Here is a 23,810-nt window from a genome sequence, read left to right as displayed (position 1 = left end):
GTGCTGTGGTGTGGAAGTTTCTGATTTAAAGTTGCTTTCTTGGTTTCTTTGTGTCGCTTGATTTGTGCCTGTACCATAACAGATCTCTCTTGCTGTGAGATATGTCTTGGTAAGCTTTAATGTGTTGTGTTTTTTGCTCATTGATTCGACTGAATTGAGTGAGTGAGTGCATTTTCCCTCCTTCTCATGGTTGAGAGATAAAGCTATATAATAGAATTAGTTATATTTCAGATAGTATAAATCAATTATTAGCAACAAAAGACCAATTCTATAATTATTTTAGTGTAAAAGACTTTATTTGAAGCAAAAAAGATGCTGGAGGACTGGATCAGATATATGGCACTTTATTCACACCTGATTGCTTCTGCAGCTTGTACATAACATTTCACAGCACCTGGAATTAACACAAATGAGTTTGAAGTTACAGTGTGTCTTACCCATTTGTGATTAATGTACAAACAATTATCTTCTAAGGCCAAAAGTAGCAAAAAATGGACAGTATGTGATCGCTTTACTGTGTTAAAAAAGGTTTTGTCACAGGGTATCTTATATATGCTTTTGTGAATGTCTATGCATATTTGTATGCACAAACACAACTGATAATCAGAGGGAAAAACATATGTTACATATCAGGTGAATAAGAGGCTTTCGAGAAAGATGAGCTGCTCACACATGTTCTGTTCAACTAAAAAACGAAGGAAAGAAAAAAAAATTGGCACAGAAACAAGTTACATTTTGATCATAAAAATTTATAGACACTTTTGGAAAGAAATAATTGACCTGTTGAGTGTGTTGACAGTTTACAGGAAGCAGTAATGAGCTGCATGTGCTTTAGGAGAAGTAAAGGACTCTAAACTCACATAAAGAACAGGTTAAGTTACAAATAAATGACAAAAACATTGCTAATATTACTATATTGACTGAACTTAACACAAATAAAACCTCACTGTGAAGATTAGAAATTGTTTCTTTTAACGAATAATGATATATCACAGTATAATAGTATCACTTACATAACTATTATATAAGTGAATGTAGTTGTGTGTGTTGAGACATCAGTGTGGTTTAAGTCTTCAATGCTCATTTGCATCTTTAAATAAAAACCAGCTTGGGAAAAAAAAAACAATTAAAATGTGTTTCAAATCAAAATACCTCAACATAGGTGTATCACCATTAACTACAAAATGCAGCAGCCAAAATAAAAAAGCTTCCATCAATAGTCCTATAAAACAACAGCAACAAAACAAATGATGATGGCTAAAGTCAACTTATTTTCCCAATACATCATTATTTCTCTGTAAAACTGGTTTGTAAAGCTGCTGAACTTCCCATCCCCCACTCTATGTGTCTTGAGTCTTCACTGCTCCCCACTGCTCATTTGCATCTTTATACCAGCTTTAATGGGGGCCAATTGAGTCTTATCCAATCACATTCCAGATCCAGTAGCTCAGCAGGGTTGCATCTATATATTCTGTGTTTCTAACGGATGCTTCATTATCTGATTTAGCTGTAAGAGAACAACTTTGGAGGACAAACTACGATTGTAGATTCCTACATTGGGATTATTAACAACAACAACCTACAAAGAAAAACCAACTGAGGCCTTTTTTATCCCACTTCTTAATTGAAGACAGAAAAGGTAAGTTGCACATTTTGAATTTACACTCAAATAATATCTGAATGCTAACATTACAAAATGTAAAATCTAAACATGTGTGGATGCATAGTTCAACGTTGTATTAAGTTCTTCAGTCATTTTTAAAAGCTTCTTTACAACTATTCAGTTTTTTGTTTGTTTGTTTATTTGGTTATAAATATTGTTTTTATCCTGACATGTAGTAACGTCACTAGTTTTAATCAGCTCATTTGTGGCTATTGTTTCTTGCTCAGACTTACCTGATTTGTTTTTGTTAATTACTCTCATATAAAGAAACTGTCAAAGCAAATGTTAAAGATAAGTTTGTTTCTGTTCATTGTTTTGTTCATTTTAAACAGAATAAAGTGTCCAAACACAGAGGAAATCTCCTGCTGAAGCGACTGATCTCCACACTGTTATAAAGATGGCGCTTATTAAAGAGGAGAGTGAAGATGTGAAGATTGAAGAAACATTCACAGTCAAACAGGAAGATCTGCAGGAACTAACAGGTTGGTTTTCATTCTCAAAAACCAACTCAGTCATTTGATCCTCATTCAGTTATATTTTAATAATAAGAATACTAAATTAAATCCATCTTGCAGCCCTGGGTGTGCTGCCTAGTTCTCCTAAATGCACATAAGCACTTATTTAAAGATAGGAATGAGTTTCTTTCATACTTGTTCTCGTGTCATTCTTTTTCTGTTTTAATAGTCTCCCATTTTCTCTACCTTCTTAAGGTTATTGCATTTCTTGTTCTCCTACTGTTTGTAAAGCGTCCATGAGCACTGGCGCTATATAAAATAAATAAAAAACAATCAATTTAAAAAGTTTGTCTGAGCTGACAATATTTGACCTATTCTATTCTCATAAAAGATATCTGCTATTACAGTGATAGTGTTGGCTTAGTACTTCCCATTTGCATATGTCACGTTGATCACAATTCCCTTTTTTTAATCAACTTTTTTATGGGTTTAAAGTTGTTTCTAGTAGTTGTTACTAGTTCTCACAGATAGTAACTGAGTTAGAATGACATCATAATTATATTAACTAATTACCAGGGCTATTCCCTATTTGAAACCTGCAGTGTCTTAAAATGTCTTAAATTTCAAAATCTAAAATTTTAGGCCTTAAAAAGTCTTAAATTTACTGAAATGTTGTGTTGTAGGTCTTAAATCTTTTTTAGTCTTTAAGTCTTTATTTTTGTTTGTTCATGTTTTGTTACCCAATCTGGCCAAAACCCATACAATCACCAACAATTTATCTCAATAAATGTTAAACTTTTTATTCAAAAAGGTCATTTTAACTCTATTTATTATAATAGTTTAATTATTTTGCTTACAATAACATTTGTTTAAACGTGCTCCATGGATTTACTGCTGGGGACATCGACCTGGACAGATTGTTGCGCATAGATTTAGTTTATTATAGTTTTAAAACTTTAAAAACATTTGCTTGTTTGTTTTTTATTTTAAAGAAAGTTTATTTTAGAAAAACGTGTGTGGATACAAGTAGAGCTCTCTTGTTTTTACACAAAATTTAAGATCTTTTGCTAAGAAATATAAAAAATATTTAAATATTATTATTATTCAATTATTATATTATTAAATGCATTAAATTATACTATTTTTTTGAGAGGACAAATACAAATCTTTTTCATCTGGGGCATTTGAAAAATTCCATAGTCTAAAATTTCATTTATAATGGTGTTAAATATCTCTTAAAACATCTTAAATTTAACTTGGTGAAACCTGCAGAAACCTCGATTAAAAGTATGTCAGAAAACGTGGATGCCCTTAATTTGAAATATGCTGAATGAAATGGACACTAAAACAATTAATTATTATAAAACATTGTACAGTGTTCTAAACTATATGATGATGTTGGGATGACATGAGACTAAAAGATAATGTTTAGCATTGCACTGACTACAACTGGCCAACAAGCTAGTTTAAAAATATCTTTTACTGCTTAAGAAATGAAGAAAATCAGCATGGTGATGATATGCAAACATTTGAGTGTGAAGTTCATCAGTATTAACCATATTCTTCATGTACCAGCAGGCGGCGCTATTGGAATATTTTTGCTTGAGACTTTTTTTTAAATAATTAATTTTTAGATCTTAAAAGTGTTATGCTGCTTAGGCATGGGACGATACCCCTTTTCAAGGTATACCACCTCAACGTTTTTCAAACGTCTCATGGCTTCAAACGTCACCACGTGTTCATTGTGTGTCGGCATTATCCTCTGAGGTGAAAGTCATTTATTAAGTACAAAAAAGATTTATGTAGCGTCTTCTACCACTGTGAGTTCTGTTTTTACTGTTGATATTTGGCGCCAGTTAATTAGGAAGTGACGATTTTGTTCTCTTTGATTCATCGGATGGAAACGCTGCTTTATTCGCACATCTTTTATGTGATATTCCAGTTTTGCAAATAAATTTAATTTGCATTTTGGGTGGAAACACAGCTATTGCTTACATTTCAGTCACACAAAGAACAAAGTCACTTACGAGAATGGCTTGTCCTTCTTTAGTGAATAATAAGCTTAAATTCACAGACCTTTGACAGGGACATGCACTGTAACTAGATTCATGGGATTATTACTAGTTCTAAAAACTATGTTTTAGTACTGCTTACATTCTTATTATTCAAATATTTTTATTTATTTTTCAAAAGTCTTAAATTTTTCCACAACACACGTATTGAACAAAAAATTAAAACGGTACAAAGATACAGAAATACTTACACCCATAAAGAAAAAGGGAGAAAGAGAAAAATAAATAAGTCAAATAAATAAATAAAACAGATAAAACAAATTAAGAAATTAGGTATAAACTCTCACATAGGATATAATAACCCCTGAGCGTTCAATGTGGGATAGGAAAGGCTGCCAAACCTCATAAAACTTTTTGCAGAGCCTCAGATGGTGTACTTAAGGTCCTCGAGTTAAAGATGTGAAAACAATTCTAATATTCAATGTTTGTGGGATGGCAGGTTTGTTTTTTTCACCTGAGAAGACTCAGGCGTCTGGCCAATAAAGACTAATAGGCAAGGATTTCTGTAATTAAACAGGTACATTTCAGGTACATCTTCAGATGTTGGAAAACCAGAATAGTGTTTCTATAGTCAGTTTGTGTAAATTGGCTGTGCAATAATAGGGTATATGCCGAAGCATGCTAATAGGACTTTTAATTTGCCAGTAACCTGGGTTAAGCGCTTCCGGTATGCCAAAGCAAAAATTTGCGTGTTTAAGGTCTGCTTTTTTTAGAAATCAGCAATCTCCACTGCTCGAGTGATATCTGATATAAAGTGGGTCTCAGATTGTACAAGAAGCACTTCATTACATTACATTTTTCCCCGCCATGTCTCTGTAATATCAGCATTTATTTTACCCCAGTATATTCAATTGAGCTTCTGCGCTAGCCTGCCGATTCTGACCGGCCGGCCACCCCAGCTCTACTTGTCCCCACAATGCAACAGTTCAGTCAACTTCTCTTTCTTCCGCACACCACATAATGCTGGCCTCTTCAACTCTCCTCTTCTTTTATACTCTTACCCATTTCCTTTTAGCCGTCCCATGGGTGGAGACAAATTAAACAATGTTGACTGTCGTCACAGGAAATACCAACAATCATAAATGCATGATTATATGCTGTCATGGCTTTGCAATCAAAAAAATGTTTTAATAATAGAGGCCAATAGAGAAAAAACAGCCATGAATATAATGAAAAGAGTAAATTTGCCCAGAGTGTATTGTTTTTTTTTTTTTTCCCAAAGCATTTTCCCAGAATATGTCAAAACAAGATGTTCCTAAATATCAGTTCATTTGCTTAAACAGAGAAAGTTTTTTTCCAAACTAAGCCTCAAAATCACCCCAGAATTGATGAAAAAGACCCAACAGCACACAAAGGGAAAGGTGCACATTTCAGCCTTTATGCAGATGCTCTACAGGTATGTCTCATGTCTGCGAGGAGGCAAATATTCAGCTGTTTGTTCAGCTTTTACCCCAGAACATTTTTTCTGATGCATTTACCACTCAGGCAAAGAATGAACAAGTTTTTCCTGTCTGCTTTACAAATTTTACAAAAAAGATTTTGTTATTGTGAATATATAGGAATAAAAATAGGCCATTTACAGCTTTCAAATCTGTGTCTTATCAATGACCAAAATGACTTTTATGATCAATTATGTAAGGAACTCTGAAAACTGGACTGACATGGTTTCAATTTACTATAACTTCTATGTTAAGCGGCTTTGACACAATTTACATTGTAAAAGCACTAGATAAATAAAGATTAATTAAACCTGCTTAAATGTGTACATGTTAATGGGCCGAACAAAACATGATCTTTTATATTTTACATTTAATGTGCATCAAAATTACAGTGTGTGTAGCCAATGTTTCCAGTGTCTTTTCACTTTTCATTTTTTAATGAGAGTATTTAAGACTTAATGAAAACTAATGTTTTATTTATTTATTTCAGACCCAATTGAAGAGAATAAGGTGAGTAAAGAGGAGGAACATCATGTCAAAAATGAGGAAAAAGCTCATTTACAGACTGCTGGTATTTTGAAAAGGAGAGACGAGAATTGTTTCACCTGCACCTGCACTCAGTGTGGAAAGAGTTTCAGCCAATCGTCATCCCTTAATCTACACATGATGAGCCACACTGGAGAGAAACCATTTACTTGCACTCAGTGTGGGAAGACTTTTAACTGCTCATCACACCTTAATCAACACATGAGGATCCACACTGGAGAGAAATCCTTCAAATGCACTCAGTGTGGGAAGAGTTTCAGCCAATCATCAAACCTTAATCTACACATGAGGATCCACACTGGAGAGAAACCATTCCAATGTACCCAGTGTGGGAAGAGTTTCAGCCACTCATCATCCCTTAATCAACACATGAGGATCCACACTGGAGAAAAACCATTCACATGCTCTCAGTGTGGGAAGAGTTTTAACAGCTTATCACTCCTTAATAAACACATGAAGATCCACACTGGAGAGAAACCATTCACATGCACTCAGTGTGGGAAGAGTTTTAGCCAATCAACCTCCCTTAATCAACACATGAGAATCCACACTGGAGAAAAACCATTCACATGCACTCAGTGTGGGAAGAGTTTTAGGCAATCATCCTCTCTTAATCAACACATGAAGATCCACACTGGAGAGAAACCATTTACTTGCACTCAGTGTGGAAAGAGTTTTAACTGCAAACCACACCTTAATCAACACACGAGAATCCACTCTGGAGAGAAACCATTTACATGCACTCAGTGTGGGAAGAGTTTCAGCCAATCATCAAACCTTAATCTACATATGATAAACCACACTGGAGAGAAACCATTTACTTGCACTCAGTGTGGGAAGAGTTTTAACTTCTTATCACACCTTAATTTACACATGAGGATCCACACTGGAGAGAAACCATTCACATGCACTCAGTGTGGGAGGAGTTTCAGCCACTCATCATCCCTTAATCGACACATGATGAGACACACCGGAGATAAACCATTTATGTCTAATCATGTTGTTTAATCCCACCCCTTTTCACAGCGTTGTACAACAGAATTTTGCATGCTCAAACTCTAGTGTGGGATGAGTTTCAGCAACTTATCAGACCTTAAACATATAAAGACCCACACTGGAGAGAAACCATTCACATGCACCCAATGTGGAAAGAGTTTCAACAGATCAGCAAACCTTAATGAACGCATGAAGATCCACACTGGTGTGATAGAGTATATGTGCTTAAGTGTGAGAAGACTTTTCTTACAGCTCAAATTAAAACTGCTCTAGATGATTCACACTGGAGAGACCGTACAAGTGTTCACACTGTGACAAGAGGTTTAATCAGTTAACACATCTGAAAACAGAAGAAGATTGGATGCATCTGTACTCCACTCTCCAGTGTATTTATGTAGCTAGTGTTGTTTTGGATGATGCTCTCTGTCTGACTCCCTAAATGAGAAACATGACTGGAAAAGTCCATTCATTTGTCCTGTGTTGCATCTTTTATTAGTAAAGTTTCTTTACTTTTAGGTTCAAGATTTTTTCTAGTTCACTAGATTTACTTTTTTTGAGTAGAATACGAACTTGATGAATATTTTATGATTTAGGCAGAGCAACAGGTATTCAGTCTTACAACATTTATATACTGTGATGATCCCAAAACTCCAGATTGGAGTATGTGGTAAATCCTGATTGGATGCCTGCATTACTCATTAATGGATAAATAAAAGTTGTTATGCTAGCTACTCCAGGTCGTTGTGGCTACTCCGGAGTCATCATGTCAAGACCTGCCATCTCATTGACCCTTTAACCTTATGTGTTGTTGTGATTTATATCCTATGTTCTTTATCTTCATTATTATCCGTAGACATTTGTTGGTTGCTTTAATTAATTGTTCTACGAGTTACATTTTATAATAAATAATTTGCATTCAGGCTATTTTGTTGGCTCATCTCTCTTTTATGCTGCAACTCAAACAAGCATAACACTTTTTTGTAAAACGTGTCCAGTTGTGTCCGAGATCTTGTCCTTTCAGTCATACCCATAGGTAAGAGTAGGAACCTAGATTGAGCAGTAAACTGAGAACATTGCCTTTCTACTCAGCTCCATCAACACAACAGACAATCAAATCAACTGCATTACTGCTGCCGCTGCACTGATTCATCTTTAAATCTCACATTTCATTCCTCATGAAAAAAAAAACCCAGATACTTGAACTTCATTTGAGGTAAGGATTCTCCTCTAATCTGGAGATGGACACCTTTTTTATCAAGCACCATGGTTTCTGACATACAGGTGCTGTTTCTTTCCCTGCTAAGTCACACTCAGCAGCAAATCGCCCACTGCATGTTGAGGGTCCATGTCCTATGAAGCCAAAAGGACAACATTACTTGCAAATGGCAGAGACAGTCCTAGCCTGCACCTAAAATTCTGTCAGTAAAAATTATTATATTTTTGAGATCAGCCTCAAAAATGTCACATTTACAATAATAATAATAATAATAAATAAATAGATGGATGGATAGATATTGCAGTGGTGGAAGGGAAAGTAGGATGGCTTGTTCAACCATAAACCGAGATGGAGCTATCTCTGGAAGCATAGACTAGTGAGTGAGATGTCTCGGCCTGAAGGTGTAATAATAAAATAATTGCCAGGATGCCCCAACCCTTTTTATCAACTGGCTGCTGCAATGTTCTCCTAGGCAACCTAGGATGCTTATTGTTCCGGAGAAATTAATTGACTAAATTATCAAACTCTTTTAAATATTGTAAAAAAAATATTTACAGGGATATACTGAAGTAGAGAAGTAACTTTAGGAAGGCATTTCATTTTGAGTATGATAGTTTGTTATTTTGAGTACCTCAGAGCAGTGATTCTCAATTCTGGTGATTGTGCAAAATGAATTGACAACCGTCCCAAATTATTTTATCTCTTTTTACTATATCTTAGAATCACTTATGAGAAACCTTATGAGAAACCACAAAAGCAAAGATTTGATTTAACTGCTTAAGATCAATTTGCACCACATCAGCAAGAGACAACATTTGTTTGAGTTTCTTACACCGACTGCCCTCGACAAAACACGCCGTTCCTGATGGATTAGTGACTCAGCTTCAGTGAAGGCCTTGGGATTCACTAGCTTGTGAGTGAGTGGAAGTTGTCCGGGTTACTGGGATGACAGACTCTGCTGAGAGTCGGTTTGCATAAGTTTTTTTTTTTTTTGCAGTTTCGGCGGTTCCTAAACTTTAAGAGGTTGCATGGAAAGTTTTTGCGACCGTTTAAGTGGCTGTGCAGTGTCCGAAAGCAAGGCGAGAGGGGGCAGAGAGTAGCAGCGAGCATGAGTGAGCTAATGCAAAAAGCAAAGTTTTACTGTTGCAGTTTTTAAGTAATCTGGTTTGCTCCATCCCAATGGCACTGTCTTCCAATGAGCAGTTGCCATGGAGGGCGGGCCCACACTCCATACCATTATTCTCAGTGTAAGTCATTAACAGACTGCTTGGGAATTTCATGTAGTAAAATATCTTGTAAGTTTGTTTCTATTGTACACAAAATGTTACAAGAAGACATTGCTCTAGCATGAAACAGTCAATGAAAAGGTTTTGGAAAGTGATTTATAGCCTGCGCTCACTCTCAGATTAGAGGCTTCTAGAGAAGATGTAGACCTTCAGCAGTAGGTGGAGGTAAAAGGGTGCAGTGCCAGTGATTTAAACTTGATATGAGCCTCGAGTGGTAACCAATGCAGAGACATAAAGAGAGGAGTTGGCTCTCATTGAAGACCATATGAGCTGCGGTGTTCTGGAGCATCTGTAGAGGATTAAGGGTGCAGGATGGGAATCCAGCTAGAAGAGAACTGTCGGGGTCCAGCCTTGAAATGACAAGAGTTTGCACTAAAATTTGTGCTGCATGATCTGTTAAGAGGTGTCTGATTTTTCTGATGTTGAAAAGTGCAGCTCTGCACGATGGAGCTGTGTTAGCAATGTCCTCTTTGAAGGAAAACTGATCATCCAGTATCACCCTAAGGTTTCTTACCGAACTACATGGAGTAATGGTGGATGATCCCAGCTTGATTGAGAAATTGTATTGAATGTGTGGAGTTAAAGGGAAGGTGATGTATGCAGATGAGTAAGCAGTTCACTAGCTGGCCTCCGTTACATCTGCTTAAGTAGACTTCTAATTTAATTTTTTTTTTTTTGTGTGTGTAAAGAAGGAGTCCAGCTGATAGGGAGTTGGTGGAGGTGGACAGAGCAGGGTATAAAATGCCCTGAATAGTTTGCGGATGTCTGAAGTGGTGTTAATTTTGTAATGGTAGTATGGGAATTTGGCCGAATGGAGTTGGGAGGTTAATGATGCCAGCTGGGTTTGGTACTTGCTAAGGTCAGTGGAGGATTTTGATTTGTGCCATGATCTCTCTGTTGCCCTGGGTGCTGTTCAATGTTATCTCAGAACATGCCCTAACCCCAACACTAACCATTCTCCCAGACCATCTGACAGCCAGGGGTTAGAGGGAGTAGGGTGCATTGGTCTGGTGGCAACAGGACAGATCTCACTCAGGCAGGATATTAAAGTAGAACAGAGTGTTTCTGCTGCACTATTTACATCAAGAAGTGAGAAATGTGTGTGAGGGAAGAGAGGATTTAACAGTTGAGAAGTGTGTGGAGGACAAACCAATTTTTACTAGTAGCAATTTAGTTGTTGAAATCAACAATTGTATTCTTGAAATCAACAATTAAGTCTGAATGGCAGCCTACATTTAGTGAAGTTTCACAAACTAATTTCGAGAGAAGCACGTAATATGATTGACTGCAGATGGTCTCTCATCTACAATCATTAGTTAGCCAATCAGATTTATCCAAACTCACTATAAGAAGCCTGGCAAAAAATGACTCCCTTATCTTCATTTTCCGAAGAAAGCTCTTGACAGGACTGCGCCAGCTCCATCACAAGCTTCTAAAATTCAACATCTCTCTACAACCCATCAACAATTCTAAAAACATCATCTGACTACAACAAATCAACAACAACAGCAGCAATACAATAACAGCGGAAATAACAAAACAGCAGCATCAAATCTACTCTCACATCATCGACAGCAACATGGACGGAGACAAAATCTCCGCTCTCCCTGAAACACCAGCCCTGGCTCAACAACACCAAGCTCAGCCTGGAAGCAGACTTGAGACCGAGGCTCCAATAAGAGGCTGAAGGCCTATCCGCTCTACGTCCGCAAGGACACAATCCCCATCTTCTGTCACTCCAAATCGCCACCCACCTTCACCAGCTTCTTCATACGCCTCCGCAAGATCATCATCCCTCACTTCCAATAAGATGACAGTGACCGAACTCCACCAGACCCTCATAAATGCTGGAATCTCTATCCGCAGCCGCTGCAATAAAATGGAACTACTAAAATTCTATGAATCCATCTCGTCACCAATTCCACCCTCTCAGGACAGCAGAACCGCTTGCTCTCGCCACACCCCCTATCCTCAGCCCACCGCTCGCTCCCGCCACACCCCCTATCCTCAGCCCACCGCTCGCTCCCGCCACACCCCCTATCCTCAGCCCACCACAGCCCCGCATGCACGAAATCTCCCCGGACCATCAAAGAAAGCAACTAAGAAAAGCAATAAAAACCAATTCCACGGAAAAAGACAAACTGCACCTACCATAACATTCCAAAACATCGACAATTCACCGGATGACACCACTCTCTGACTTCCCATTCCCTTCCCTTGGCCTCCAGCTCCACATTCCAGTGAAAACTCCAGCCCTACTCATCCAGTCATCCCTTCCACTCTTAACCCTCCTTAATTCTATTTCCCTTCTAACCTCCATCATTTTTCAAGCCTTGAACTGACCTGATCTAATCCTGTATATATGAAATTAGCCTGTTCCTTAGCAGATTTGAGCTACCAGAACTATTGCGGACAACAACTCTCAGAAGAGTTTGGAAGAACTAAACGATCCTGGATCGTGTGAAATCATCACTAACCAAATCCTGTTAACTGAGTTATCCACATACGAACAATGGACCCCAGGACAAGATGAACAAAAAGGGAGGAAAAAACGAAAATGAAGAGAATGAAGTACAGTTATCAGGACAAGATGAACAGTGGTCACAAATGGAAATATGGGACAGTTTTAAAACTTTTTTAAGCCCTGTGGAAAAAGAGGAACTAAGAAAGACTGGTCAAGCTGAAGGAATGGCAAAGGATGAAGAAACAAGGATGGAAAATGTGGATAAGAACAAAGTGGAAAGAGGATTTTTAAGAAGAAGAACTTAGGAAGGTAAAACCAAACTTGGACATGGCAAAGAAAAAAGTTTTAACAAAGAACAGAGCTAAATATGTAAATAGGTATGAAGTGTTCAGGTGACTGGAAGAAGATGAAGAAAAATGATGTTTTTTAAATATTTTATCTATTTTAAAATGCTTTTAATCTTTGTCTCTTTTAACAGAAGGAGTTTTTGGTTGAAAGCGTTGAAAGGAGATGAAGGACAATGAGGATGTGTAGGTTTTTAATTTCATTTTTTTTAATGGTTTTAAACTGTCTTAATGCAAGGGGACTGATGGGAAAAGATAAATTTGAGAAAATAAGAGAGAAATGTAAAAACAAGGAAGTGATAGGTGTCTTTTCACACATTTTAAAAATAACAACTATTTGTAAGCGAAGTTCTTATCCAATACCAGTTTAATACCTCAAATAATTATACATGTGAGGCATCACAGTGGTGCAGTAGGTAGCACTGATCGCCTCACAGTAAGAAGGTCGTTTGTTTGAGTCTCAGCTGGGTCAGTTGACATTTTTGTTTGTGTGTTCTCCCCATGTTCGCATGAGTTTCCTCCAGGTGCTCTGGTTTCCCCCAAGTCCATAGGAACTGTTGAACCATACAGTGGCTGTTTTTTGCCCCTGTATTCTCTTTATTTGCATTCAGCAGAAACAGTTTTGAAATTAGTAGAGGATGAGTAAATGACAGAATTGTAATTTTTATGTGAACTACCCCTTTTAATGCTTATGTAAGTAAAGGTAAATTAAATATTACTAAAGATATTGCTAAAGAATGGCAGGAAACGTGGAACACAGATAATAAGAGACAACAATTCATGTGAAAAAAGAAACCCTATATAGGCCTATGAAGTTGTAGAAATAGAAGAGGTCATAATTATGAGGATGAGATTTGGACTCAGATATTAATAGGAAAGTAATTTGTTGTAGACATACAAGTCATTATAAAGTGGATTAAAAAAAGTTAAGAAAATGTTTAGATTTAAGGTTTGTGAGAGAGAGAGAGCAGACAAAGTGTAAAGTGAAAACCATGGGAGAAATGTATCAATAAGTCATGACTGCAACAGATTGTGGCAAAAAAAGTTAAACAAAAAAGACTTTTATTTTGCCGTGGCGCGTGACGTCATCAGGCAGCGCCGCTTCGTCGCTGTGATTCAACTGGAGAAAGGTTTGTTTTAAAACGTTTACAGATATAAACTGATTTAAAGTTAAAGTTCTAAAATTTTAAGTTTTTTATACGATGCTATATTATGTTCCTGTTGTTGGAAATATTATTTTAACCCTTTATACAACTATTTTAGTATTTTAGTAGTACTATTTTATTCTCAGTAACTGAAGGCTGTTGTTTGAATAAAACAACAGAAAAGTGTATAATAAGTGTTTTAATTAAATGTTTCACCTGATTTCTTTTTGTTAATTACTCTCAAATAAAGAAACCATTGAAGCAAGTGTTGAAGAGAAATTATTTTGTTTCTGTTCATTGTTTTGTTCATTTTGAACTGGATTAAGAGTCCAAACACAGAGAGAAAAACTCCTGCTGAAGCGACTGATCTCCACACTGTTATAAAGATGGCGTTTATTAAAGAGGAGAGTGAAGATGTAAAGATTGAAGAGACATTCACAGTCAAACAGGAAGATCTGCAGGAACAAACAGGTTGGTTTTCATACTGATATATTTTAATATTAAGAACAGGCTACTAAATTAAATCCATCTTGCAGCCCTGAGTGTGCTGCCTAGTTCTCCTAAACGCACAAAAGCACTCATTGAAAGACAGGAATGAGTTTCTTTTGTCACTTGCTCTCGTGTCTTTTGTCATTATTTTAATGTATTATTAGTCTCCCATTTTCTCTACCTTTTTAAGGTTATTGTTTTTCTTGTTCTCCTGCTGTTGGTAAAGCGTCCTTGAGCACTGGTGCTATATAAAATAAACAAAAACAATAAATTAAAGTTCAAATGAGCTGACGATATTTGACCTACAGTATTCTCATAGAAGATATCTGCTATTACGGTGATAGTGTTGACTTTTACTTTTCATTTGCATATGTCACGTTGATCACAATTTTTTCATCAACTTCTTTATGGGTTTAAACTTGTTTCTAGTAGTTGTTACTAGTTCTCACAGATAGTATCTGAGTTAGAATTACATCATTATTATAATAGCTAATTACCGGGGCTGTTGCTTTTAAACAGGGTTTCTGCGGTGCCTTAAATTCCAAAATCTAAATTTTCAATCTACAATCACCAACAACCCATCTCAATAAAACTTTTCATTCAAAAAGGTCATTTTAACTCTATTTATCATAATGGTTTAAATATTTACTTACACTAACATTTGTTTAAACGTGCTCCATTACTGCTGAGGACATCGACCTAGACAGATTGTTGTGCATATATTTTGTTTATTATAGGTTTTAAAACGTTTAAAGCATTTGTTCATTTATTTATTTATTAATTTTAAAGAAAGTTTACTTAGGAAAAAAAGTGTATGGATACAAGTAAAGCTTACTTGTTGCTACACAGAATTTTAAATCTTTTGCTAAAAAATATCTAAAATATAATTTTTAAAAATATTATTTATTATTGTATAATTAAATTATGATATTTTTTCATCGGGCAAAATAAAATCTTTTCATCTTAGCCATTTGAAAAATTCCTTACCCTTTAGCCCTTTATGAGTCTAAAATTTCAGTCATAATGGTCTTAAAAAATCTTTAAAATTCTTAAATTTAACTTGGTGAAACCTGCAGAAACTCTTGTTTAAAGTATGTCAAAAAAACATGGATGCCCCCAATTTTAAACTTGATGAATGAAATGGACACTAAAATAATAAATTGTTCTAAAACATTGTACAGTATTCTTAACTATATGATGTTGCTGTGGAACGATGTGAAACAAAATGAACAAATTATAGTGAAACAATAACGTTTAGCATTGCACTGACTACAACTGACCAACAAACTAGTCTAAAAATGACTTTTTCTGCTTAAGTAATGGATTACAGCATGCTGATAAAATGCAAACATTTGAGTGTAAAATTCTTCAGTATTGACCAAATTCTTCATGTACCAGCAGGCGGCGACATTCAAATCCTTTTTGCTTGAGACTTAAAAAAAATAATAATAATTTTTAGATCCTAAAAACATGGTTCTGCTGCTTAGGCATGTGACGACAACAGTTTACAAGGTATACTGCGGTTAGAAAAAAGTTGATTTTTTAAAACTGCCAAAATGTTCTGCTGTACCATTCCTTTGGTATATGTAAGTTTTTTTTAAATGTTTTGTTTTAAGTTTTTCAGGACAACAGTATCTTCAGCAAAAAAGATATCCAAAGATGCCGTTTTAAATCGTTAAGAAATCTGTTTTTGAAACTAATGCAGACAGTGTGTGATGTGTCTGAAGAGCGAGAAGGGATCCGGGGGTGAGAAAGGTGTGCAACTTATTTGAGGACCGGGAGGGAGACGTGCGATTTTTCACTCCTCGTTTTCACTCGTTTGCTCGTTAGGGTTAGGGTTAGTTTTGTAATTAAATTTAATTCACATTTCACATGATTTCTATGTGATTAGCTGACAGGTACATTTCTTCTGTCACTGTACCAAAATTTGAGGTCAAATGATTAGGATCCATATCTTTATTACATTTAGATGAAAATTGTCTAAAAATATTGGCCCAAAATCTATGTAATTTAGGGCATCCCCAGAACATATGACTGATCTGCTCGTTCCAAACCACATCTGGGACAAGATGAATCTGAGTCACATACAGAAGATGAGTGTACCAGTTCTATGGCATATTTCCAGGCTGTATCTGATATTTCTAGTCCCAGTTCGTCTTCCCATTTCTGATTTATATGGTTTAGGGAAGGAGAGGGCAGTTCTTTGGATCACTTCATATAACATGGAAATCATACCCCTTTGATATGGGTCCATATTTACCAATTCATCTATCCAGCATGCTTCTGGTTGGTTCAGTGAAGGACAGAAGTGTTTTTTAATGAAACTATGGACCTGAGGGTACCTAAAAGAATTAGACTGGGGAATCTCAATGTCTGTTCTTAACTGTTAAATGAGATAAATATGCCATCTTTGAACAGGTCTTTAACACAGTTAACTCCCTTCCTAAACCAAAATTGGACTGCTGAAATCTATAATCTTGGCAATACAAACAGACACAGTCTGAAATAGAAACAGAAATCTTGGTAGTATTATCAGTTTAATGGAATTGATCTTCCCAGCCAAAGATAAAGGAAAGGTTGACCAGTGCGTCATGTCTCGTTTGACTTTGTCTAACGTCATTTAAAAATTATTATTAAACAAATCCTTATATTTACGTGTCACACTCACACCAAGATATACAAATTTATCAGGACTTGCTTAAAATGGAAAGGTTTGGGTAGACATTTGCTGTGCTCTATCATTGAAAGGGAAAAGGAGATTTTTTGCTAGATTGACTTTGTCTCAAGAAACATTTGCAAATTCTGAAATGATTGTAAGAGCTTTTGGAATGCATGTATCTGGAATTGACAGAAAAAAGTAGATCATCTGCATATAGCAGAAACTTATGTTCTTGTCCCTCTCTGAAAATTCCTTGCTAGCCATCTGAGTTCCTTAATTTGTTTGCAGGAGGTTTGATGACAATGTCAAAGAGCAGAGGGGACAGAGGGCAGCCCTGTCTCGTTCCTCTAGAGCAGGCATGTGCAAACTTGGTCCTGGAGGGCCAGTGTTCTGCAAAGTTTAGTTCCAACCCCAATCAGACACACCTGGACTAGCTAATCAAGCTTTTATGTCCCGTTTTCACTGAGTGGTTCGGTTTGGTACACTTTTATGGCCATTTCCACTGTCAAAAGGCGTATCGAACCAAACCATACCATACCACTTTTTTGGCACCCTTTCGAAAAGGTCCCAAACACTAAGGCCGTACTCACACTAGATACAGCTGCCTCGAACCGGGCCAAAGCGCTTGTCCCCCTCCCGTCTCCCCCGACGGCCCGCACTCACACCACAAACAGGCCTCTGCACACTTACGTCATCGCTGCTGCGCTGTTCAGTGAGAAGCGCTCTCTCACTCAACAGCACAGTGGAGATTTCTCTAGTTATATCGTTTCAGTCGTTTGATATGCAGTGACATGCAGTCGAATATTTCGCCAAACAGTCCTTAGGGATGCTGTGACACGCAGTCAGATATTTCGCCAAACAGATTCGCCACTTTTGGCGCTCATAAACAATCATAAAGCTCTCGTGCTGCAGGAATGAGGAGGTCTGCTGAAGCCACGCAGCTGTCGTGCTTCGAGGAGTTCTCGTCTGTAATAAACTACGGCAGTTTGCGTTCACTGAACAGTAAGAATGATTAATAAATCCATGTGTAACAGCCCCTTAAAAGTCACGTCTCGCTTTCAGTTTCGGGCTTTGGCGCGTTTTGCACTCACACACAAGCGTACCGTGCCAAAGCCCAAGTGAACCGCGCTAGGGCACACCTCTTCCAACCGGGCCAGGGCCGGCCAAGTGAACCGTGCTTGAGCCCGATTCACCGCACTCACACTTCTCAAACGATCCGGGAAACGGGCCTGGGCATGGTACGGATGGCATAGTGTGAGTAGGCCCTAAATGGCAGAGCTAGACGTGCAGCTGAACGCTATTGGTTTACAGAGATACATCATTCGTAGACACAAGCCAGAATCTTAACAAAGGACCCGCCATGTTTGAAATACACAGCGAGAGATTACGAGAGGCTCAAACAAACCCTGTCGTCGTCTTGATAAACCGCCACAAAGCCATGGAGAAGAGCAGATTTACCCTGTGCAGCGTAGTTTTTTACGAGCCGGTCTGAAGCCCGAGTGGTTTCGCTTTCTTCCTTACGCTCGCCACGCGTCTCTATTTGAAATAACAAACTTCTTGAGCTGATAATAATAACATGCGATTGATTATTGACAAGCTTTGGAAACCCGGTCCTGTGAGAAGCTGACAAACGCGGGACACATTCTGTGACACATTCAAAAAGAAAAGGACAAACGTTAAAATTCCTTCTTTTGTCAACTGATCTAAATCACAGAGGGATGGTAATTCTTAATAATTAAAAAAGCTCTCAATACATTCAATTTAGTTTACCTCAGAGTTGTAAAGAGTTTTATAGAAGTTTTTTAAATTGATCACTAATACCCTGTTTATCAGTAATAATACTGCCATCATCCTTACTAACTGCTGCTATAACACCAGCTGCTGAGGATTTTTTCAGTTAGTAACACAATAACCTGCCAGCTCATTCACCATGTTCATAATGAATCTGGCGTGATCTTATGTGGAGATCCTCAAGGAGTCATTCCGCTTGCAGAATGTAATGCAGATTGTAGCTGATCAATTGTATTATTTTTTTACATGACATTGTCCATCGCTGATGGCCAACAAACTTCACGATGCTTAGCCGGCATCACGATCCATCGCCCTGCCCCACATTTATATTGATATATAACTTATTATTTGCATGTCATCGTAATAGCAATAACAGTCTTTTTGTGAGCTGTGTTAAATGTTACATATAGCTGCTGCTTGCACGGCTGACAGCATCGTGAGGATTAAATAAAGGATTATACAATACCTCTTGCGCTTAAATGTGTAAATTCAGTGCCAAACACTGTTACCTGCAGACTTGAAGCCACTAGAAGTCTTTTATCCACTCTTGGAAAAGTGTAAATGGTGGATTAACATTCAGCACATGATCACTAAACAGATGCGCCGTTATTAATAACTTTAGGTAAATGTCTGTTATTTTCATTCTTTCATCTTCAGCGCTTCACATTTTCGCAGTTGTAGCTCCTATCATCTGAAGGCAGAAGGCATTGACTGAGTGATTGACAGCTGATATTAACCAATCATTTACATTCAGTTGTAGAGCAGTGAGCCAATAAGTAGAGCACAAAGGCGGGGCTAGCATTGCAGACTTTTTTACTTCAAGTTCACATAACAACTGTTTTAATCTGTTCTTGGTGCTGCGTTTGACGTTTTTAGGTGCAAAGATGCATTCTGCATAAATGTCTCCTAAATCTGCACACGCAGTGAGGATTTTACAGTGAAAACAATGAAAATGTATGCACTACACTGAACTCAAACCGAACTCTCGTGTTCTCAACCAGCTGTGGGAAAAGCCATTGTAATGACACAGATCACTGTGCCATGCCCGTAGCCAGGGGGTTTCGGGTTGTTCAAACGAACCACCCCCCATGGCCCCCATGTAATTTAATTTAATATTATATAATACATATTATAATTATTTATATTCTACATATATATTGTAATAAAGTGTGATTTTATATAACTTTGGCCAGTAATTAGAATCCCATTGAGCCTCAAAGCCACAATAAAGTGACGCGAGTCTTGTGACATAACCCACTGAGTGGTAACACTTGAATCTTTGATGTGACATCCTCCTTTGATACCTTAAACTTTTGCTCTCTTCTCTTGAGCCCCTTTCACACATGCAGACCTTTCCGGAAAATTACCGGCAATTTCCCGGAAAGGTTGTATGTGTGAACAGGTCCTTTTTGAAAATACCGGTAAATTCGTTCTGGCTATTTTCCGGAAAGAGAAGTTGTAACATTACCGGTAATTTGCCGGAATGCTACGCTGTGTGAATGCAGAAGGAAGATTGCCGGAAAGAGCGCGTGCACGTCTAGAACGTGCTGATGTGAGACGTCTGCTTGAGCCAATCAGAACAGTCAGACGCGTTTAGTCCGTGCGGTTTATGAGAATAAAAGCCTTTGAATATTTTCCCAGACGCATTTAGCTGCTAGAAGTTAGTCAGATAATGTTTATATGTTCTTGTTAATGCCAACTGTGTAAATAATCATCGATGAGATGCTTATGGTAAGCCGCCGTTTGTTTACCTTCACGCTTAGCGTGTGCCTGTGAAACAGCCTGTGAGCGCCAGCACACGCACATATTATGAACATCTCGACATGCCAAAGTGATCCTCCATATGTTTTCTTCGAAGTTGTTCACAACACTGATCATCCACAGAGTTTGTAATGTAGTCAAATGTTTACAAATACAAGCGCAGCCGTTTAAGGCTCATTTGTGGTAAATGATGTCAGAATTTACCGGTATTTTGGAATGGATTTGTGAAAGGTCTTTTCTGGAAATTTTCCGTAACGTCCTCGCCTGTGTGAACAGCACTTTTTTGAATATACCGGTAAAGTCGTTCCGGAAATTTTCCGCATATTTACCGGTATAACTGTGTGAAAAGGGCTTTGATCTGTATTACAGATTATCTCTTGTCATCTGGTTTTATATGCAGTCACAGGAGCTCTCGTTTGCCTTTTTTTCTGTTTATACCACATCATTCCCCTTCATGTTTGTCAGTATGTTATCGATCATTTCTGTGCATATTATTTTGTTACTCACCCTGTATGTTTCCAAGACCACCAGTGAGTGAGTGTCTGGTTGTTTTTTCCTACGGCACTTCCTCAGCGCTCACCCGACCGGGTGTTTACTTTGACTTTTGCTTTTTCCAAGACTCGCTTCTCAATAAAGACTTGCATTTGAGCTCACTCTTTTTTTAACTCGTGACACAAGTATTTTCTTTCTCATTTGTGTTTAAAGGTCTTTAGATTTTGGCATGATGTCTAGCTTTGAGGCTTTTTTTGGTCTACTTCACTTTGTCAGACAGGTCCTATTTTGGTGATTTCTTGATTGCGAACGTGTGTGGTAGTATTCAGGTCTGGGTGTGGCTAGAGAGCTTGAAGCAGGTGTGATAAATTAAAATTGTTCTAATGGGAATTTTTTTTTCACACAAGTCAGTGTAGTTCAGTATTTTGTCTTCAATTTAAGAATAAAAACCTTGATTTAAAAACTGCACAATGTGTTTAATTGTGTTATCTTTGACTAATATTTACATTTGTTTGATGATCTGAAACAGTTAAGTGTTAGATTTCTGCATTGCATTTGTTACAGATTACATACCTCTAGAACATTTCTCATTTAAAGGTGCAGATTTAAAGCTTTATGCAGATATTATACATGTCATATATGTCTATGAGGCAAATATTAGCAGAGATTCAGCTGTTTTTTTAACAGGTTTACCAGTCAGGCACAGACTGAAAAAGCATTCCATATCTGCTTTACAAGTTTTACAAAAACAAACTGTTTTGTTGTGATTACGAATATATACAAATATAAACTGGCCATTTACAGCTTTCAAATTTTTGTCTCATCAATATAACCAAAATTAATCTGGGAATAATCATATAAGAATCTGCTTAAATGTGTATCTGTGTAATGGACTCCAGGAGGTAAATATGACAAGATCAATCTAAATATGATCTGCTATGTCTTTACATTTAATGTGCATCAAAATTAAGATTTGTGTAGCCAATGTTTTCACTTCCTTTTCACTGAGTTTTAATGATTTACTAAAAAGTGAACTTATTTTTATTTCAGACCTAATTAAAGACTACGAGGAGAGTAAAGAGGAAGAACATCATGTCAAAATTGAGGACAAAACTCATTTAGAGACTGATTGTGTGTTAAAAGTGAGAGACAAGAGTTGTTTTACCTGCACTCCGTGTGACAAGAGTTTGGCAAGCAAAAGCAAATTAAAGACTCACATGAGGATCCACACTGGAGAGAAACCATTTACATGCACTCAGTGTGGGAAGAGTTTTAGCAAATCATCATCGCTTTATAGACACATGAAGATCCACACCGGAGAAAAACCATTCACTTGCACTCATTGTGGGAAGAGTTTCAACCACTCATCATTCCTTAATCTACACATGAGGATCCACACTGGAGAGAAACCATTAACATGCCCTCAGTGTGGGAAGAGTTTTAGCAAATCATCGTCGCTTTATAGACACATGAAGATCCACACCGGAGAAAAACCATTCACATGCACTCAGTGTGGGAAGAGTTTTAACTGCTCATCATCCCTTAATAAACACATGAGGATCCATACCGGAGAAAAACCATTCACTTGCACTCAGTGTGGGAAGAGTTTCAGCCACTCATCATCCCTTAATCAACACATGAGGATCCACACTGGAGAGAAACCATTCACATGCCCTCAGTGTGGGAAGAGTTTCATCAACTCATCACACCTTAATCAACACATCATGATCCACACTGGAGAGAAACCATTCACATGCACTCAGTGTGGGAAGAGTTTTAACTGCTCATCATCCCTTAATAAACACATGAGGATCCATACCGGAGAAAAACCATTCACTTGCACTCAGTGTGGGAAGAGTTTCAGCCAATCATCATCCCTTAATCAACACATCATGATCCACACTGGAAAGAAACCATTCACTTGCACTCAATGTGGGAAGAGTTTTAGCCAATCATCATACCTTAAAAACCACATGAAGATTCACACTAGTGTAAAAGAGTATGTGTGCTTGGAGTGTGAGAAGACTTTTATTACAGCTGCAGAATTGAAACGGCACCAGAGGATTCACACTGGAGAAAAACCGTACAAGTGTTCACACTGCAGTAAGAGGTTTACTCAATTAGGAACCCTGAAAACACATGAGAGGATTCACACTGGAGATAAACCGTACAAGTGTTCACACTGCAGTAAGAGGTTTACTCACACAGGAACCCTGAAAAAACATCAGAGGATTCACACTGGAGATAAACTGTAGACATGATCAGTGTGTACTAGTGTTGGGTACCGAAACCCGGTGCCATTATAGCACCGGTACCTTGGTAACTGGTATGTACCGGTATTAAATCAGCGTTTGAATTTCGGTGCTGCGGGATGGACGTGAGGGGTGCATGAAAAAAGGCACATATAGGCGTTGCGTCACAGCATCACTAAACATTTAATTCTAAACAACTTTGAGGAATACCGACAGGCGATATCAGGCAATTGTTATTGTCGCTAGGGAACAGATGCACGCAACGTTCAGAGTACAGAGCATTTAGCCTGGAACCAGTGGTTTTCGGTGAGCGAGAGCGACACTCTTCAGATCAACATGCATGATCACGTTCATCCAATTTGCTTAAACTAAGCATTCTAAAGCGTATTTTACAAGCAAGGATTCTTACACAGCAACTGTCTTTACAAAAAGTGTGTGTAAGGGGGAAACATGTCAAACTTAATGACACATTTGGGGGCTCAAAGGCAGAGCCTCTCTTGCGTGCTTTAGCTACATTTACATTTAGTCATTTAGCAGACGCTTTTATCCAAAGCGACTTACAAATGAGGACAAGGAAGCATTTTACACAACTAAGAGCAACAATGAATAAGTGCTATAGGCAAGTTTCAGGTCTGTAAAGTCTAAGAAGGGAAGTATTAATGGTATTAGTATTTTTTATTTTTTTTTATTTTTGTACAGTTAGTGTGATATTCAAAGAGGCAACTGCAGATTAGGAGGTG

At 37.5% G+C, this 23,810-nt stretch overlaps 4 protein-coding genes and 1 long non-coding RNA gene across 7 annotated transcripts in view; 4 read left to right on the top strand and 1 right to left on the bottom strand.

Moving 5' to 3' along the window:
* Window positions 1–23,810, bottom strand: part of LOC101886704 (zinc finger protein) — an 846,922-nt gene that overhangs the window by 94,388 nt on the left and 728,724 nt on the right. The window lies entirely within an intron of this gene.
* Window positions 1–23,810, top strand: part of LOC147844817 (uncharacterized) — a 532,816-nt gene that overhangs the window by 259,128 nt on the left and 249,878 nt on the right. The window lies entirely within an intron of this gene.
* Window positions 1–23,810, top strand: part of LOC137489479 (NACHT, LRR and PYD domains-containing protein 3-like) — a 275,187-nt gene that overhangs the window by 67,868 nt on the left and 183,509 nt on the right. The gene's annotated exons all lie outside the window — the stretch shown is intronic.
* Window positions 1,494–8,095, top strand: LOC103910897 (uncharacterized). Its single transcript, XM_087249049.1, has 3 exons — window positions 1,494–1,639; window positions 1,996–2,145; window positions 6,120–8,095. The coding sequence occupies exons 2-3, from the start codon at window positions 2,061–2,063 to the stop codon at window positions 7,181–7,183; spliced, it is 1,149 nt and encodes a 382-aa protein (XP_087105175.1). The 5' UTR covers window positions 1,494–1,639; window positions 1,996–2,060; the 3' UTR covers window positions 7,184–8,095.
* LOC147844819 (uncharacterized) lies at window positions 13,572–23,092 on the top strand. 2 transcript variants are annotated; one of them, XM_087248863.2, is made up of 3 exons: window positions 13,572–13,611; window positions 13,953–14,097; window positions 21,869–23,092. In XM_087248863.2, exons 2-3 carry the CDS (start codon window positions 14,013–14,015, stop codon window positions 23,071–23,073), a joined length of 1,290 nt encoding a protein of 429 aa, XP_087104989.1. In that variant the 5' UTR covers window positions 13,572–13,611; window positions 13,953–14,012; the 3' UTR covers window positions 23,074–23,092. The 2 variants fall into 2 exon arrangements, with proteins under 2 accessions (XP_087104989.1, XP_088506153.1); XM_088650027.1 differs by having other exon boundaries at window positions 13,572–14,097.

This window comes from Danio rerio, chromosome 4, assembly GCF_052040795.2.
Source record: "Danio rerio strain M-AB ecotype USA chromosome 4, GRCz13ab, whole genome shotgun sequence".
Classification (NCBI taxonomy): domain Eukaryota; kingdom Metazoa; phylum Chordata; class Actinopteri; order Cypriniformes; family Danionidae; genus Danio; species Danio rerio.
The sequence above is the reverse complement of the archived record's forward strand: the minus strand, read 5'-3'. Positions and strand labels throughout refer to the sequence as shown.